The sequence below is a fragment of the Lissotriton helveticus genome, chromosome 7, assembly GCF_964261635.1.
Source record: "Lissotriton helveticus chromosome 7, aLisHel1.1, whole genome shotgun sequence".
Taxonomy (NCBI): domain Eukaryota; kingdom Metazoa; phylum Chordata; class Amphibia; order Caudata; family Salamandridae; genus Lissotriton; species Lissotriton helveticus.
Window position 1 is genome coordinate 1577897335 of NC_136068.1, and position 20639 is coordinate 1577917973.

General features: G+C 40.9%; 1 protein-coding gene across 1 annotated transcript in view; it reads right to left on the reverse strand.

Annotated features, from left to right (window-relative positions):
• SLC17A7 (solute carrier family 17 member 7) overlaps positions 1-20639 on the reverse strand; it is a 386211-nt gene that overhangs the window by 27893 nt on the left and 337679 nt on the right. Inside the window, exons 7-9 of the mRNA XM_078650978.1 lie at positions 12536-12678; positions 2538-2687; positions 777-909 (exon numbers count right to left, since the gene is read on the reverse strand). Coding sequence (XP_078507104.1) covers positions 777-909; positions 2538-2687; positions 12536-12678 — 426 coding nt within the window. The remainder of the gene's footprint in view (positions 1-776; positions 910-2537; positions 2688-12535; positions 12679-20639) is intronic.

The following is a 20639-nucleotide window of genomic DNA, read 5'->3' on the forward strand; positions in this document are numbered from 1 at the left end:
GTCTTCTATTTAGGTGTCCCACCACTCTCTAAAGTTTGGGGAATTCTCTTTGATTTCTGTCTCATTCTGCATCAGGGATCTTTGCTTCCCTTGTCGTCTTTTCAAAATGTAAAATGGTAGTTCCATTGAATACCCATTGCTTTCTGTTTAGTTGCTTCTGTTGTTTATGTTAATGTAGCTTAGTTCCATATTTTCCATTTCTATTTTTTTCCAGAATTTACTGTTATATACTGTATTTGAGAAAGATGTTATTTGTTTCCATTATATCCAAGATAAAAAAATATTAAAAGACTAAAAGTTGCAAAGCTGCTATTTTTTCACACGAATGTTAAATTGTCTGGTATTTCCCATTAATGTGATGAATATGGTGATGGGATGGTTTTTTGGCATAACTTAAAATTGAAGACAGGTCCGTTTGCTTGAATATTTATTCCGCTAATCATATCAGTACTTCTTTTTGGGATAGCTGTTCATCTTTTATGCCAATGTTTTCCACATACATGTTCATCATGGGTGGAGATTGCAATCAACGTATTGATTTTTTTCTTTACAGGAATTTGACTGTCAGTTAGACATGCCTAAATCTTTCAAAAGAGCTACGTCCCAAGAGGCACTGGTAGATGCATGGAGAATCATTAACCCTCACCTTAAAGAATGCTCTATTTCACAGTACATGAATACCAAAACAGTATGACATATATTCCTAAGTAAGCACATGGTGCAGATAAAAATCCCCATAGATGTCATTGAATGGAGTGAAGCACTGCCAAACTTACCGCCACAGTTCATCATCTTGCGGACATTTGTGGTTGTCATGATCCTTTTGGTACGCAGGAAGTCAGCAATTTGGCCTCCAATGGGCACTATGATTGTCATCACCAAGTGCGGAAGCGCGGAGAGGAGGCCCACCTATTCAGGGGATACAGATGTGTTAGTAAAGAAGTTGCATGCAAGTCAATTAAAGAAAGTACCTCCAATTTATGGCACAATTTAGAATGTTTTCTGAACGCTATTGTGGGGCTATGTGGTGTGTCACCCGACTGGTAATGAAAAAGCTGCGGCATTTAGGACCGAAACACAAAACCATCTTATAAGTTGAACCTTCACATGTAAATGGCTTCACTTATGAGAGCAAATGGATTGTTGTACTATAAATGTATAAATACATTAACATCTCAGCATAATGTAATATTATGACTAATTAATCCTCCTTCCATGGCATTGAAATCAACTATGTATGCAGAACTGCCTACAGAGGCAAGTAATTGGGAATTCATAAAATCTTTCCAGTAGTGCTATTGGAAACCTATTGACTTCTAAAAATATGTCAATTTACCCCTAAGCGAGAAAGAAAACCTCTGTACTCAGATTTATACAGGTTTTAAAGAATGGGGCACCATCATGGTTGCAGAGTTGTTTCCATCAAAGTATATGCCTCCGTCATGTAAGGTGCCACTTTGGGAGAGGTGAGGTTCTGGAAGAAATATCTCCTTTACTCCAGTGGAATGCTGAAATAAATCAGGACATTAGACCACACTCTGAGCGGCATATTATCAATAACGGAATTAAGATTATCACCAGGAAACTGCCACTAAAGCGGCGATAATGGGCTTGATAATATGCCGTAAAGAATTTCAATAGAAGCCCATGTTCACACCAGAACATGGGCTTATATGGGAATTCACAAGGGCATATTATCAAGCCCATTATCGCCACTATAGCGGCAGTTTCCTGCCGCTAAAGCGGCAATAATCTTAACTCCGTTTCTTGATAATATGCCCCTAAGTGAGTGCCTATTGTCAGCAGGCGCATATCTTTTCTCCTTTATACGCTGGAGAGGGTCGTTTCCAAATTTATGTTACGCATAAAGGCACTCACACACAAAACATATGTTTACTACCAAATGAAACTTTTCTATGACTGCTTGTTTTGCCTTGAAAGTTGGAGATCACCAACAAACATATATATTTGTGGACTTTACTTAACTCATCTCCGTCCCCCTTCCAACCTAGAAATGGTCAGAAATGTACTTCAGCAAAGGGCTGAGGTTACTCCTTTTCCAGGTTGGGAAGTGAAGCCAATCAAACTCGCATTTGAGGTGGTTGTAGAGGTAGGACTTTCACACAGGCACAAATGTTTTTTCTTTTCCACTCTCTACTAAATCAGGCCCTTAGAGACTAGCTTTCTCTGATAAAGTCTTGTTTTTGCCCACAATATATAAAAATGAAGGACAGATATCTAACTATCCGAATAATTTCCCTTAGGACCTGATTTTGAGTTTGCCCGATTGAAAGTGATATTTATCGCACCCGGTAAAAGCCAATATTCCAGGGTTTGGATATTATTGGATGCACTAAATAACGACTATTTTAAGTTTTCACGGAATGACATGCTGATTTTGGTTCTTACCACACCATAATCTCCATGTGTTGGTATATACCTTATTGTTTTCTCCTTCTAAATTTCAGTAAGTTTGACCATCAACAGGGAAAGCAATGCTATGGAGGCATCTCCAACCACATTCAGAAGACACTCACTTTGCTGATCTCAAAGCCAAAGACCTCCTCGAAGTATGCCGGCTGGCTAATGAGCAGCAGGTAGAAAGTCCAACTGCGGCAGAAGTTGGCAACAATGATGGCGTAGACAGGCATGGATGTGAAGAACTTCCGCCAGGGGGCCTTGAATTTCTGCAACAGGAGGAATTAAAGCGTGGTTAATCACCCAGGTTAAGTTAACTAAATGTCCATTTTCTCTTCATCCCACTTCATCTTTTTTCCTCTTTATACATGCTTGCCTTTCTTCTGTTGTCACTCTCATACAAACAAAACAAACCTGGACCCGCTTAACAGCGACAACTATAGCTCGATTTCAACTTGACCTTTTCTGGGCAAACTGATAGAGCAGCATTCGCCCAGATGTCACAGTTTCTTGAAGATACCTCAACAATTTCAGACTTCCAAACAGGATTCCTTCCAGGAAGAAGCACAGAATCTGTCCTCGTTGCCATCTGGGATCACCTTAAGAACACAGTTGCCAGGAATGAGGTTGCTGCACTACTTCCCTTGGACCTCTTGGCTGCCTTTAACATGGTTGACCATGACACTAATACAAAGACACTACGAAGCCGGCATAGAGGGGACTGCTCTAAACTAGATTACATCCTACCTTGACAATAGAGCTAATGTCATCCAGCTCTACTTCACAAAAGCAGTAATCCCTCAAGGTCCAATCATCTTATCCTTGCTTTTCAACATTTACAAGAAGTAATTACTGGCACTGATCAATTTCACCTCACATGGTCTAACAATGCCGATGACACACAAATACTCCTTAAACTGGAAAGCCCCAAAGACAATGGACACACACATTTTCAGTTGTCTCAGAGCCGAGGATCAGTGGATGACATGGAGCCATCTCAAATTGTATGCTTGAAAAACAGAAATACACATGTGTGGCGATTGGAAAAATGATGACCCACTCGCCACATGGCCTGATGACCTGGGAACATATCCTAAAGTATCAAAGGAAGTAAGAAACCCCATAATTACCATGAACCCTAAGCTATCAATGTATGCCCAAGTGAACAAACTAGCAAGATCAAGTTTAGTCATGATAGACAACGTACCTGCGAACGCACTGTCAGCCACCAGCCATGCTGACGCCGCTACACATGGGAGTTATCAATAGACTGAACAAACACTTAATTGGTCTTAGTGACTTTAAGGGCTGGATATAAAATGGGGTCTACCAGATTGCAAAGATATTGGTGACCATTTAGTGGGGTACATTGGTGTTGAACACAGGCTGTCCGTGCTAACTGTAATTCACACAACAGAGGGTATTGTTCTGATGATTGAATGTTTCTGTTGTCTGTAACATGCAAAGGAAAATAAAAAATATTTTTAAAAACATTTTGTCACTATACAAACTTTGCAACACATCTACCTGGGATTTCCACACAAGGTCCAGGTAACTATTTCTCTTGTCCTGTCTAAACTCGATAACGCCAACAGCCTCTGCACGGATCACCTCTAACAACTATGAAAAGACTACACAAGATTCAGAACACTGCTGCCAGGCTACTCTTACATATAAAGCCACACGCCCACATCTTCCTGGCCTTGAAAGCCCTACATTGGTTATTGGTTGCCAGAAGATCCACATTCAAGCTGCTTTGTTTCACCCACAAAGTGAAACATGGAACAGGACCGCTCTTCATGAGTAATAAAATCCCAAAATACATTCAACAAAGGAACCTCAGCTCTAGATTGGAACCTCCCCTCAAAATCCCACCATACAAGAAAAAAACGTAGGTGGCACATCCTTCTCCGTTTAAGCAGCCAAAATAGGAACTCTTTACCCCCAAACAAAAGATTATTGGATGACTACCTTATCTTCAGAAGACTATTCAAGAGTTGGTTCTTCCCCATATAACCACCATACTCAACATAAATATACAGCACATCCCTCTGTATATAAGCATTTATTTGGACTATCGAAGTGTACTTACAGATGTGTATTTCTTTGTATAAACATGTATAACAAATATGTTTTTAAATATATAGTTATTCGTTAGTTCTACGCAAAAAAAATGCACATATTACTTATGGTTATATTATTCTATGTTTACCACATATATATATAGAGAGAGAGGTGACTGCATAAATAAATAAATTATCATATAACTATTTATCTACAATTGATTCACTATTGAATTAAATTTTTTTTAAAATAAAAACAAATACATTGCAGTTAAATTCAGCAAGCCTTGAAAGTCTGAGTTTATTAAATACAATTTAAATCCACATATATTTCCTTCCTTATGCATTTATAAGATCCTTGGAGTTGTGTATCTTTATATGTATTACTTTGCATCTCCAATGCACTACCCTGTATTTCACCCTATGCCTCTCACAATATATCCTCTACCGCTACTCTGACTCATCTGTAACCTCATTCTACTACTCTCTCCAATGCTTTACCGTATTTCTCACCCTATATCTCTCTCAATATATCCTCTACCATCACCCTCCTATTCATCCCAAACCCCATTCTACTAATACGGTCCACAAAATAACCCTTTCTAGACTCTTCCCTCCTCTACCCCTCCTTGCATCATCTCAAACCTCTTTTACTATTCAGATCTCATTTTCCCCTCCTACTGCTCTCAGCTAAAAAAATACCATTCTAAATCCTTCCCTCTTCTATCCCTCCACTATCCTTTTCAATCCAAATAACAGACTAACATGTCCACCACTCAAATAAATGTCATATTTCCCTATACTAATTCCCCACTAATCCTGTTTGGGTTCTGCAGAAGCGTGCTACCTGCCGAAGAGGGCTTTGACACCTCATCAGGATAGCAAGGGCTATGTAAATGCAAACGCTTCCCTCTTCTATCCCTCCACTATCCTTTTCAAACCAAATCACAAATTAACATGTATGTCGCTCAAATTAATTACATATTTTCCTATACTAATTCACCACTAATTCTTTTTGGGTTCCGGAGTAGATTGCTACCCGCCAAAAAGCGTTTCAACACCTCATCAGGGTTAGAAAGGGCTATGTATATTGTAAGAAGTTGAGCAGGAGATTGTATAAATGAGTTGTTTATTGACAGCACAGCATCAGGTACAGGTACAGCAATGTTCAAGCAATAACTGACAGAGAATGGTAGAATGCTACATTAGCAAAACTCTGTAAAGAACACAGAATGCCATGCACGACCTGCACAGCGCATGCAGTTAAAGAAACAGTGCAGAATATAACACATCTCCCTCTTTAATAAAACAAACAAAAAGGGGAAATGCATTAAACAAAATCCTGAAAAGAATTTGGTCTCCTTCTGATACGCGAATCATCTTTGACCCTGGAAGCCACAGAATCAGGGACAGAGGAAGGACTAGAATCAACAATTGAATCATCACCCTGAACATTTTGCAAAGGACATTTAGCAACCTTTCTAATATTCCAGACCTTACCATCTTGGGTGATGACTGAATTACTAAAAACCCTTTTAACTTGAATGGGTCTGCCAAACTTACTCAAACCCTTGCTGACAAAGAAAGGTTTCTGAACTCTGACCCAATCTCCCACGCACAGACCATGCTCTTTAGTCCTCCATCTACGGTTGTACCACTCAGCAGATTTGGTTTGTTTGTTAACCACTTTATCTGCCACCTTCTGAATATCAACTACATCTTCACTCACACTCTTGCACTTCTCCTTAAGCCACCAAGGACAAACAGATGTCGCAGGATCCCTGCCTTTGAGCAACCTAAAGGGACTTACTTCTGTAGTGGTATGAGGAGTGATGCGATACATCCACAATTTTTCTCTTAACACATTCAACCAGTTACCCTTTTCCTTAACAGCATCAACCACAAAACCCTTTAAAACCCGATTGAAACGCTCAACCTGTCCATTCTCATGTGGCTCATACAAGGAAGTGCGAATATGTTTGATATTGCAAGAGCGCAAGAAAGACTGCATCTCAGATGAAACTAGCTGCACCCCATTATCCGACACTAGAACAGCAGGACTACCTTCCCTTGCAAAAACTTCTTGGAAAAATGAAATAACAACCTCAGACGTAACCTTAGCGACAAATCTTACCTCTGGCCATTTAGAATGATAATCTATCATTACTAACGCAAAACGTGAGGTCTCCGGAAGAATGTGGAAAGGACCTGAGATATCAAAAGCTAATTTGCTCCATGGCAACACGGGCCATTCACCAGATTTAAGAGGAGGAACATGCAACTTTAACATTTTGTCCTTGGCACAACAATCAGGACAGTCCCTAACAGTTCGGTCAATGAAGCGGTCCATCCCTGGCCACCAAAAATTCAGCCTAATCAAACGCTTCATGCTAGAAATACCAGGATGCGCTTTGTGTGCCAACTTTAAAATAAGCTCCTGAACACCAGAAGGTGGAATACATTTGTCAGATTTGAATACGAAATCACCCTCAAAATGCAACTCATCAGCAACATTGAAAAATGGGAGTAAATCATCCCTGACCTTGGTTTTGTTTGGCCAACCCTCCAACATAAATTTTCCGAGTAATACAAACCTCTCATCCTTAGCTTGACACTCCAACCAAAACTGTTCAGATATATCCTGATATTGAGAAGAAACAACATCAGCTAAACATAGTACAAAATCTAATTCCTTCAAAACATTGACCTTGTCCTCTTTATTGTCACACGGAAGACGTGACAGACAGTCGGCCGTAACATTTTTTTTTCCAGGAATGTACTCAACTGTAAAGTTATACTCTTGCAACCTGGAAGCTAAACGTGCAATCCTAGCTGTGGCATTCCAACCACCCCCAACCGATAAAATATTTACAAGAGGCTTATGATCTGTTCTGAGAACAAATTTGCTTCCCCAAATATAAATTCTGAAATGTTCTATGGCCCAAACACAGGACAACAACTCCCGCTCTATAACTGCATACCTTCGTTCTGTTTCACTCAGAGTCCTTGAGGAAAATGCCACATTCCATTCAAGCACACCATCAGACTGAGATAAAACACATCCTAAGCCATACAAGCTCGCATCTGTTGTGATAATACAATCCTTACCCATCCTAAATGGTTTCAGAGTGGGTGAATTAACAATTTCATTTTTGATGTCAACAAAAGCTTTTTCTTGCTCAGAACCCCAAAGAAATTCATTGTTTCGCCTTAGCAATTTTCTTAACGGCTCCATCTTTGTGGCAAAATTGACCACGAACTTACTATAATACTCACACATGCCAGAGAAAGAAAGGAGTTGTTCTTTGTTGGCTGGAGAAGGAGCTTTGAGGATAGCCTCAACATTGGATCTTTTGGGAACCAACCCTTCCCCTGACAATGTGTGTCCCAAATATTCAACTGATTTTTTGAATACATTGCACTTGTGTGCTTTAAGAGTGAGACCAAAATCTTCCAGTCTACTACATACCATATCCAAATGTGAAACATGCTCTACTTCATTCTTAGAAAATACCAAAATGTCATCTTGAAAGCATTTTACAAATACATCACAGTCTTTAAAAATATGAAACATTACACGTTGGAAAACTGAGGCCGCGGATGCTAATCCGAATGGCATCCTCCTGTATTGAAATAAACCCATAGGGGTGATGAAAGCTGTGTATTTCCTTGAATCTTCGGTCAACTCAATTTGATGGTACGCAGACCTAAGATCAAAAGCGGAAAAGATTTGCGCACCATCAAACAGCGAAACAAGCTCATTAATATTAGGCAGGGGATGGCAATCCACAATGATGTTAGAATTGAGAGCCCTTAAATCAACACAGACTCTCAAAGATTGATCAGGTTTCCGCATCAAAACAATAGGCGAAACCCATTCTGCAGATTCGATAGGCTCAATGATATTATCTTTAAGCAAATCATCAAGCATTTTCTTCAGCTCATCCCTGACATTTAATGGGACCCCTCTTAGCTTTTGTTTAACTGGAATAGCACCTTCTTTCAATTTTATCTGATGCTCGAAATTTTTTAACTTACCCAACTGATCACTGAATACCTTATCAAACTTTTTGCTCCAAAACGAAATGTCACTACTCTCCCCCACACTAGGACAAATGGACTCAATCATTTCCTGATCAGTGCACAACGAAATAGGATCCTTTGCCCGTGGATTTAGTTTAATACCAAGTTCCCATTGGTCTTGCCAACCTAAGACATTTATACCCTTCACGGCAATGTATAATTTAATTTGAGCCACTCTGCCTCTGAAAGTTAACGGAACGTTGAGGAAACCTCCTATATCAATCAAATATCCACTAAAGCCTTCTGCTAAAATGTCTGATTGTTGCAAACTAATCAAATCACAAACATTGCTTAACTTCTCATTAAAGTAGTCTCTAGTAATGATGGTCCACGGAGAGCCAGAATCCACCATAAGCTCAATTGCAATTGAGAAAACATGAAAAATGCACTTAGGGGATTTCTTTCTTGTGATTAGAGCACATCCACTTTGAATAATCGACACAACAAAACCCCTTTCAGGAACTTGTTTTTCCTCCTCCACCTCATTAAGAGAGGAAATTTTTGAGGGTGTAATGCTGTTGGAGGGCGGACGTGATGGTGGACCAGTACGCCATTGTGCACTGTAACGTCTTTCCCTACAGACACTGCTAAAATGCCCCACTCTACCACAGACATTACATGTTTTGTTTATGGCAGGGCAACCCTGAAATGACGCAATATGAGACCTGCTACCACATCTAAAACATGACCATGCATTATTTGCAACATCAGGTCTCCTATTGCTAGTGTTAACAGTATTCTTATTCTTTGGTTGATTTGATATAGGATTTCTTTCATTCCATTTAGCTCTAACAACACATACTTCCTCTTCAGAGATGGTTTTACTGGGATTAGAACTCTGTTTATCCACAATGCCCATCCACTTCTCAGACATTTCAGTTGACTTAGCGATAGCAATAGTTTCCTCTAAATTGGGATCACCAATACACCATAATTTATCTTGAATTTTTTTGTTTCTAACATGCACGATGTTTTGATCACGGATCATTTCATCAGTCATTGCACCGAAATTGCAGTGCAATGTTAGAGATCTCAAGGCAGTGAGAAAATCATCAAATGATTCTTCTTGCTTTTGTGCCCTGGTATAGAACTTAAAACGATTTAATGCAATATTGGCTGTAGGCTTAAATCTTTTTTCCAACCTACTGAGAGCTTCTGTATATACATTTAAGGAATCACCGCCCCCTGAAGCAACAGTAATTTGGGGTAAAGTCCTAAAAACTTCTTGGCCTTCCGAACCAAGGCAATGCAATAAGATACTTTTCTTCCTTTCAGAACCCATCCGTTCCCCATCAATAGCTCTCATGTAGTTAAAGAACTCCTCCTTCCATCTAGACCAAGGCATAGGAGGGTCACCTTTAACCTGTAAAAACTTGGCTGGTGGATCAAACTGCATCTCAAAGGAGCAATGCACTAGTTACTGTATAACCTTCAAAATGTCACCCCTTTGTAAAAGTGGCAGTAAAGAAACTGAATTGAAATTAGTTATAAAATGAACTTGCAATGCATATAATAATATAAAAGAAAAGCACAAAATTTCTTCACAAGAAAACCCCCGCAAAAAAAATAATCAGCATGAAATAACAACACAATTTTGGTGTAAAACTGTACTTGAAATTATGTTAACATCATAAAAGCTGTGAAACCGAGTCTTAGGGATCGTCGTGAAACAGTACTTGTTCCCCAAAATCCAAACGCTTAAGCAGAAGCACAGTTATCCAAACGATGAAATGGAACACTAAGGAAATGTACAGCGTACCTTGAACACGCTTGCAAAAGAAAATATGACAACATACACTGCGCTTCCAAAGTAACTGCTTTCCTTGTGGCTGCCGTCTGAACTTAGCGATGTACCAGCAACACTCGAAGGAAATTCTTTCCTTGTGATTGCCGATGAACACCTAGCCGTGTACTGGTTGCTAGGAAACACTAATAAACAAAATGGTGGCACGCCACGTCAACGTCAAGCGCGATGACGGAAGTGCGCCCACACGCGGTGACGCTTACAGAGCGTTCAGGTGCAGGGGCGCGTAGACCGAATCCAGCTGATGCGCCAACGTAGTCCTTGAGGCGGCGTTCGGGAGGCAGAAGGTACGAGGCAGATGGATTCCAAATCACGCGTCAGCAGCTGAAGCCACAGGTGAGGCGCAGTGACGTATTCCAAAGAACTCGAGTCGCTCGAGCCGCAACTTGAAAGATACAAATGCCAAACAAAATTGTCCAAAAGTCGCTTCGAACGCTCTCAAACTCGGGCGTCTAGCAGAAAAGAAGTTTACATGAAGCTGACCATAATCCAGGTTAGAAATCGAAAAACCACAAATTCCGAAATATCCATAAAAGTATCCAAAAACTCCGCTCCTGTGCTGTAGATGGCTGGAGTGGCTTTATCCTTGTCGCCAAATTTGTAAGAAGTTGAGCAGGAGATTGTATAAATGAGTTGTTTATTGACAGCACAGCATCAGGTACAGGTACAGCAATGTTCAAGCAATAACTGACAGAGAATGGTAGAATGCTACATTAGCAAAACTCTGTAAAGAACACAGAATGCCATGCACGACCTGCACAGCGCATGCAGTTAAAGAAACAGTGCAGAATATAACATATATGCAAACCTTTTCCTCTTCTATCCTTCCACTATCCCTTTTCAATACAAATTCCAAACTTGCATGTCCACCACTCAAATTAATTTCATATTCTCCTACACTAATCTCCCCACTAATCCCGCGTGGGTTCTGGAGTAGCGTGCTACCCGCCGGAAAGCGCCTCAACACCCCATCAGGGGTAGCAAGTTCTATATAAATGCAAACTCTTCTCTCTTCTATCCTCCACCATCCTTTTTTAATCCACATAACAGACTAACATGTCTACCGCTCAAATAAATTCCATATTTCCCTATACTTATTCACCACTAATTCTTTAGAGTAGCGTGCTACTATCTGAAAAAGCAATTCAATGCCTCGTCAGGGGTAGTAAGCTCTATATAAATATAATTATTATTCTTTATTCTTCATAAAAAGCTCTATGAGTTTGGTGACTCATATACATGATATACACGTAGCTATGTGATACAGTATATGATAAACTCAAGTGGAAGTATGAACAATATTTTCTATTATAGCCTTCGTCTTGGTAAATATTATAGTGCTAAATATTCACAGGAGTGTCAGTGTATAAGTATCCGGGCTGACAAAAAAAAATGCAAGAGAAAGAAAAGAGTAAAGCTAATAGACTTTGTGTCTGAAAATTCAGTGTAAAACTAAAACATAACCCCAGTTAACATTTCACAATGAGGCACATCATTTCAGAGATGAAAGATAATTGAGAAAGCAGATTTTAATTGGTGGGAGTTGGCGTTTTTAGGTTTGCCTGTGGAGTCCCACAGGGCTCTGCTCTGAATACTCTGGAAATCAACATTTTCTTGAGCCTGGCCTAAACACACCTTAGAGTTGACTTTAAGCATCTCCAAACATTACATCTTCAAGTGCTCTGCGTTTGAACACTACCAAGAGAACTTCCAACTAGAGGTCTCCACTGCAGTTAGTTGTGGCCTTTGATGCAATCCAACTTCTTAAAATTGAAGGTTGAAAAGATGGAAGCCTTTGCATGTGGAGATCACTCTTGATCTTTGAGTTCTGATGATACACATTGAGAGTTATCTGTGTGCATCTCCACCAGTCGTATGAAATATGGAGTAGTGAACTCCTGTCACTTAAATTTAAAAATTGATCAGTAATATACTAAATACTTCAAATCCTAAATAAATCATTGCCATTTGTTTTCAGACAGGCAAGACTTCTTTCTTTCCTTTCTTTCTTTTCTCCTTTCAACACATTTATCATGCTCAAACCTACAGAACAGTTCTCAGACTAGCGGATACTAGTTTGAAAATGTAGCTCTAAAATTATTTTCAGGGAGGAGTTCTTTACTCCAAAATGCTGATTTTTCCTTACAGATGCAAATGAAATACTGACCACAAGTGGATTCATGAACTGAGTGCTCTCTCCTATACTCTCTTCAATGTATCTCCGTTCTTCATCTGTAATGGATGGGTGCTGAGCTGGACTCTCGTAGGATACCAGGATCCAGAACATGTACCAGAATATGCCAAAACTTCCTGTAATCGAAGAAGAGAATCCCAATTAGAGTCCCCATCTTGAAGCGAGGGTATATGTCATCCGTGTATCCATCAGGACCTCCTCAACCCTGCTGGATTTTAGGAAAGTGCTGAAGATACACCTCTTTATGTTTACATTTATTTATTGATTTTCATAACAGAACTTAATTGGTTTTAATATCAATACAGTAAATATGCTTAATTCTATTATCGATCTTGTAGCTATAGATGGCTTATAAGTGAAAATAATATTAACCCCATCCCCCTTCCAAGCCAAATAAATTGAAAACAAGAATAGAGAACCAACAGAGATCAAAAAGATCTTCCCCCGCTTTGGTCTTTCTATGAGGCCTCCACGTCAGTATGGTATGTGTGTATGGGTATAGTTGTTCCTGGAGCTGGTGGTACAGGCCCAGCGAGGTGTAATAGATGTAGATATTTAGTGCATGTGATCTCACGGTATTCAGAGGTGAGTAGTATTAGGAAAGGTTTCCAAAGGTTGTGGAACGAGGTTACTCGATGAGTAAGGGACAGGGATATCTTTTGCATCCCCAATATGTACCATAGGCGAAGTAGCCACTCCACATGGGTTGGGATTGTTAGCACCAAAGCAATCCTTTTGCCTCTGAGCAATTCAAGTGGAAGAGTGAGGGCGTTCGGCAGTCCCAGTAGGATGTATGCGGTAAAGCGAGGTAGCTGGGTGTCAAAATGAGCATCTACATCGTCTAATACTTGCAACCTGTATCCAGAAACCTGAGGGCACTCCCATAAAAGATGGACAAGTGTGCCCAGTAAGGCACAGGCTCTCTAACACAGGGGACTTCAGTCTGGGTTCCTCTTTGGAGTCTTTGCGGGGTCAAGTTACAGCAAGTGGTGATTTTTGTGGCGGTCTCTATACTGGCTATGTTGCTTGCAGTGTGGCGAGCCCTGTAGTGTGTGTCTTCCCACTCCTTGGCCAATAATACTCCTCTTCCTATTTCTCCCTCCCCTCTCTGTTGGCCCAGGGATTTATCTGCCTTGGGGGGGCCGCCTAAGCAGGGAGTAAAGCTCAGATATTAAGTTAGAGTCTGAGTGTTTAGTCAGCAACCATTTTTGGAATGGGGTGAGGTGCCTCTGTGCTTTGTCGCGGACATCTACTTGCAATACCCAGTGTCTAATTTGGTGGTAGCAAAGTCGCTCCATCTCAGGGAGATTCTGTTTTGTATGAAAATCATCAAAGGTCAGGGGTCCGCGCTCGTCGAAGAAGTGGCCGATAGACATGCGTCCCTCCCATGTCCACTGATTATATGTCCCTGTTACCATCCCTGGTGTAAATTCTGGGTTATTGACTATGGGGGTCAGCGGCGAGGAGAATGTTGTTAGTGCTCTAGTCATGGCCACCTTAGCCCAGACCTTCAGGGGTGTGCGTGTGATTATTGAAAGGTAAAGGTTGGGGGGGCGAATTCCTTTACGGAGGAAAGGGATCCCCCACAGTGCCTGGTTCACTAAGGCTCTGTCCATATAATGCCAGTGCTTTTCGGAGTCTAGACTTGACCATTTGACCAGTGCTCTTAGCTGCACCGCCCAATAATACTCCTGCAAGTTTGGGACAGCTAGTCCACCATCCCTTGATGTTCTGTAACATAGTTCTCTGTGTAGTCTGGGCTTCTTATCCTGCCATATAAAGTGCTCGATGCCTCGTTGCATGGACTGAATCATTCCTGGGGGGTGTTCTAACATAAGGCCCTGAAATAGAAATAGTATCTTGGGTAGGATTGTCATTTTGATCGCTGCTGTGTGACCTAACCAAGATAATGTGTGTGGCCTCCATCTCCTTAGGCGTTCCTGTATGTGCTGTAGTAATGCCATGTAGTTCAGTGAAGTAGTGGTTTGTATGTTTGCCGTGAGTTGGATAACTAAGTAGGGTATAGCTTCTTGGGACCATTGTATTTGGTAGTCTCCCTTCAGTTCTGCTGCTGTGGCGTTTGTTAGAGACAGGTTAAGGGCTTGGGATTTGTGAACATTGATTTTGAATCCAGCCGCTTGTGAAAAGTGGTCCAGCTTTGCCATAAAGGCAGGTAGAGAGACTTTGGGATTTTCAAGGGCTGCCACTACGTCATCTGCAAACTAGCTAATCTTGTGCTCCTCCCCTCCAAACCTCACCACTGTTATCAGAGGGTTGCTGTGGACTTTATGGGCCATGGGCTCCATGTAGAGAGTGAAGAGAAGCGGGGAAAAGGGCATAAATGCCTCATACCCTGCTGAATGAGAAAGGGAGAGGATGTTTACTCATTCACCTGGACTGACGCTCTTCTTTTAGTGTAGCACCCAGCCCAGAAACCTCTCTGATTTACCGAAGAGTCTCATTGTTGCCTCTAGATGGGGCCACTGTACTCTGTTGAACGCTTTTTCGGCGTCGATGGAGAGAATCATACACTCTGTGCTAAAGCGCTGGGCTTTATTAATGAGGTGTAGGAGGCGTTTTGTGTTCTCTGCTCATTGTCGGTTGAGTACAAATCCTGCTTGGTCCGGGGCAATCAGTCCTGACAGCAGGGGGGAGAGGCGGTGCACTAGAATCCCTGTGAATAGCTCAAAATCGACATTGTGGAGGGATATTGGCCTGTAAGTCCCATAGTTTTTTGTCCTTGTCAGGCTTGTGTATCATCGCTATCGATGCCTCTAGCATCATTGATGGAAGAGGAGAAAAGGTCCTGTTTGCATTGTACAGCCTCATGAGTATCCGGCCAGGGTAGATCAAAAGGTTTTATAATTAACCACATCGCTGCTTGGTAGTTTCCCCTGCTGTGCTGGACAGCAATGAAAACGGGTGTGGTCATGACAAGCTCAGCTCGTCATGAGCACCTGAGAGGTATATGCCATGACGAGCTGAGCTCGTCATGAGCATGGAAGGGGTTAAGCGATGGGAAGCCGTCTGGGCCTGAGGACTTAAACATTTTCTGTCTGGAGATGTGGGAGATCACTTCCTCCAGCATAATTGGGGATTCGAGAGACTCTGCCTGTTCAGATGTTATTTTAGTGGTGGTCACGTCTTGGGTTGGGGCGTCTGGGGGTAGGCATTGTGACCCATATAGCTCCACAAAATATTGGTGGAAGACATCAGCAATACTCTGGTATGTGTGCTGCTCTTGCCCTTGCGGGTTGACTGCTGATGAGATGCTGGTGGTTTGCCTCTGCGCCCTAAATCTGTTAGCTAATAATCTCCCACATCTATCTCCTCCCACATAAAAGGTGGGCATCAAACGCTGCGCTGCTTATTCCACCCTGTCTAGATCTAATCCTGCCAGCTGAGCTTGAGCCGCCTCCAGCTGTCTCCAGATCCTGGGGGCGCCCGTTCTCTGGTGTATTCGCTCTAGCTCCTGTACTGCCTGTGAGAGCTGGTCTCTCTTTTCTTTATGGTTTTTGTAATGCGCTGCCGCAATAGATATCAGCTCCTCCCTAATGACCACCTTCAGGGCGTCCCAGAAGATTGCTATTGGGGTTTCAAGAGTGTTGTTTACTTCTAAGTAATTTATTTTTGCTTTTGTTATTTGCTGCACCACTTCTGGGCGATGGAGCATTGTTTCTCTCAGGCGCCAGGTACAGGCGGGGGACAGGTGTCGAGAAGGGTTAGTGTCAAGCTAAGTGCTGAGTGGTCTGATAATAAATGAGCTAGTATATCGGTTTGACGGACCAGAGTTATGAGTGCTGAGGAGGCTAGAAAGTAATCTATCCTGGCATAGGTCTTATGGGGATAAGATTCCCTGTCTGTAGGATGAAATGTTCTCCAAACATCTGTCAGTCCTGCCTCGTCCAATGTCAAGATTCACCTCTTTAAAGAACACTACAGCATGACGCAGTGACAGTCCACTTCTGTTCTCAGAACCCAGCTACCCTTCCAATCCCTTGATGGCTATCTGTTTGCCTTGGACCCTTATAGTACAGCTCTGGCTTTTTACTGGGCTCCTGCTATACAGATTCCATGGACACAACATACAGATGGTGTGGGACTTGACCTAGTGGGAAGCAGCAGTTCTGAGTGAATACGGACCTGAAGCAATACCATTTCAATGGTTCCCAAGTACAACCTAATGTAGACATGGACAAGCAAGCAGTGTGATCTTATAAGATTGGATATGCATAGGTTAGTATTTTGCTTATTGTAATTGTTATAATGGAATCTCCCACTAACAATTTCCTACTGAAGGCTCTGTTGCATAGCCCTGTATTAGGGGTAATTATAGAACAACAAGCATGTCACCACAAAAATCGAGCCAGATATATTTATCATACACCAGAAAACAGGATGTGACTGTAAGTGTACCCTATCAAATTTACCCAGACACGAATTTACTTCTGAAGTACGTGGTCTGTGAACAGAAGTGGCATTTGGAACAGGCAGAATCCTAGGGTACTTAAAGTGTATATTTTTATGCCTTGGAGGACAGGATCTAATATCAAGAGCCACCAAAGCATTGCCCATTGTCTTATCCCTGAAAATCAATTCAACCACTTCATATTGGAGTTAGTTGTGGACTTACTCTTTGTGCTGATGATATCTGAGCGGATTACAGAGAGACAATCCCTGATGTGTCTGATCCAACGGTCACTTTATTTTTCAGGGAATCTTCCCATTTGGGCTCAGTGTTGGGGAATAATTTAGAAACAATAACAATCATTATAGATATAGCAAAATTAACTTGCTTGTTTATGGATGGCAAGGGGAACCTAGATTCTTCGGGCTCCATTAGGATGGCGGGCGGATCGCCCCCGCCAGGCTGGCGGTAGCCACCGCCGGCCTGGCGGGGGCGATCCGCCCGCCATCCGTGCCGGAATGACCCCCTCGCCATATTATTATGGCTGGGGGGTCTGCGGTGGATGGAAAGACCGTCCTCCGCTTTTCCGCCTCGGTCGCCTTGCGACCGGGCGGAAAAGGGTTCTATATGGTGACGGTGTCTATCAGACAACGCCAGTCATATTAGAAAGGGCATTTTCCAATGCCTTTCCGTGGCAGCCATACCCCCAGGGACTCCAGGGGTGGGAGGTGCACATGGGGGTACCTACAGTACCCCCAAGCAGTTCCATGCACAACATGGGAGGCACCGCGCAGTGCCTGCCATGTTGTGCATGGAAGTGCATAGCATGCCTTCCTGGCATTGTGGCGGGCAGTGCTGAGTGCACCGCCCTCCACAATGTCAGGAATACTGGATGCGCCTGCCACTGTGGGGGGTGCATCCTAATTGCAGGCATATACGATGGGATGGGATGGCGGGTGGACAAAGTCTGCCCGTCATCCTAATGGGCCCCTTAGTCTGGATGAACCCTCAGGTTGAACTTGTGGGCTATTGTAGTCCGAAAAGAGTACGCATTGGGAGAAGTGAATGTAGTAGGCTTGCCTTTTAGGCTGTTCAGTCTAATATTAGCTCTACTTTTTGCATATGTATAACTGAATCCCTAGATGGTGTCTGTCCTTTTTTCTGATGTTGCTGCAAATAATCTGGTCTCAAGAGTCAGCTGGGAAATGGATCAGGTTGAGCTGTTGCCGGGGAGCAAGAGGAGGATTGATCAGTGGGCGTTTTAGAAATAGTCCCGTTTTGAGGTACAAGTTGGTTCCAAGTAGCAGACATTAAATCAGTGTTCAATGATATGCAATGTGCCTGATCAACATGGGGTGAAGAGCACAGAATAGGCATTTGGTCAATATGAGAGTGACCATCAGAGTGGTCTGAAACCTCTGCGGGGCCCGACAAAGGTGCAAAGCAATTGCTACAGGGTAGAGGATCATAGGGAAGAGAGGAACAATGATTAAATCGATCGAATATCGATTTAATAAACATCGCAGTTAAAAATATCGAGGTAAAAATATTGACTACAAAAATATTAACTCCCATGCCTTAACAGGTAAGTACAAAAATATTGACTCAACAATATTGAGGTAAAAAATATAGCTGTAATAAATATTGATTTAAAAATATATATAAAATAAAATAATATATATTAAATATATTAAATACTAATATTATTTTTAACATTACATTTAGCATATATTTTAACTACATACAACAAATAAGCTTAATCTAAAAAAATATAAATACAAACATAATTTATACATATACATATATTTACTTCAAATTAATTTATTTCTCTAATTTTTAAACTTTAAAATTATATAAAAATAATAAATATATAAATAATTTAAAAATAAAAAAAATCTATAATAAATTAAAACATTAAACTATTAAAAAAGATTTAAACTAACATTTCCCAATACAATAAGTTAAATAGTAGGGAAAGTGTTGCATAACAAAATAATCGAATTTACTATTCTGACAACAGTGAGTGCAACAGTAGGGACAGTGTTGGATAGCGGAGGGGTGAAAATTTCTATTTCCAGTCCAGTGATAGCAACAGTAGGGAAAGTGTTGAATAGCGGAGGGGAAAAAAGTACTACTCCCACTCCAAAGAGTGCAACAGTAGTGAAAGTGTTGGATAGAAGAGGGGTAAAAAATACCATTCCCGTTCCAGTGATAGCACCAGTAGGAAAAGTGTTGGAAAGTGAGGGGAAAAAAATTAGTATTCCCACTCCGAAGAATGCAACAGTAGGGAAAGTGTTGGATAGCGGAGGGGCAAAAATTTCCATTCCCACTCCAGTGAGTGCAACAGTAGAGAAAGTATTGGATAGCGTAGGGGCAAAAATTACTATTCCCAAAACAAAGAGTACAACATTAAGGAAAATGTTGGATAGCGGAGGGATAAAAATTACTATTCCCACTCCAGTGAGTGCAAAAGTAGAGTGAGTGTTGGATAGCGGAGGGATGACATTTACTATTCCAACTCCAGTGAGTGCAACAGTAGGGAGAATGTTGAATAGCGGAGGGGTAAAAATTACTATTCCCACTCCAAAGAGTGCAGCAGTAGGGAAAGTGTTGGATAGCAGTGGGGCAACAATTACTACACCCACTCCAGTGAATGCAATAGTAGGGAAAATGTTGGATAGTGGAAGGGTAAAAATTACTATTCCCACTCCAAAGAGTGCAATAGTAGGGAAAGTGTTAGATAGCGGAGGGGTAAAAATTACTAGTAAACAGTTGAAAAAAAATATTTAAAAATGTAACACATCATAAAAATAAAAAACGATATTTAAAACATAAAATTAAATATATTAAACATATAAAAAGAACACATATATATTACTTACATGTAATGAGACCTAAAAATAATACATTATATAAATTAATAAATACATTTGTAAATAATTATTTGAAAGTAGCAAATATTAACAAACAAAAACATGATTTAAAAAATAAATGTATTTATTGTATTTCATACCCTATAACACCACACCAATACTTTAACACTTTAACATGTTTAATGACATTTACTTTATTATTACCATAATTAATAATCAATTAAAAAATGTCTAATTAATACAATAATAAATATTATTGAGTACACAAGCTTTAACAGTCTAATATCCACAACACACACCTAAAGTAAACTATAAAATAATAAAACACAATTATATATTCTTTTTTAAAGAAGAACTATTACTATTACATCTAATAATTAAATAACAAATTATTGTTTATACCCACCCTCTACCCCTTTAAAAGTATAAACAAAACACAAAAAATAAACATTTACGCAAAATAAATATCAAATATTTAACATTAATTAACAACTATATTTTAATTAATTAAACATAAATTACTTCCCACACTTTACTCCTATAAACACCACAACACACATAAAATGAATTACACAATTACCATAATTAATTACCAATAAATTAATAAAAATTAATTACCAACTAAGGGGCCGATCATGATTGCGGTTTTTCCGCATCCTCCTGGCCAGCGGAAGCCACCGCCGGCCGGGAGGATGCGGAAAAACCGCTGCGGAGCCTCCAAAGACCCACCGCCATATTAGGATGGCTGGTGGGTCTGGAATTCCGTCTGCAGCTTTTCCGCCGTGGTCACCTTCCG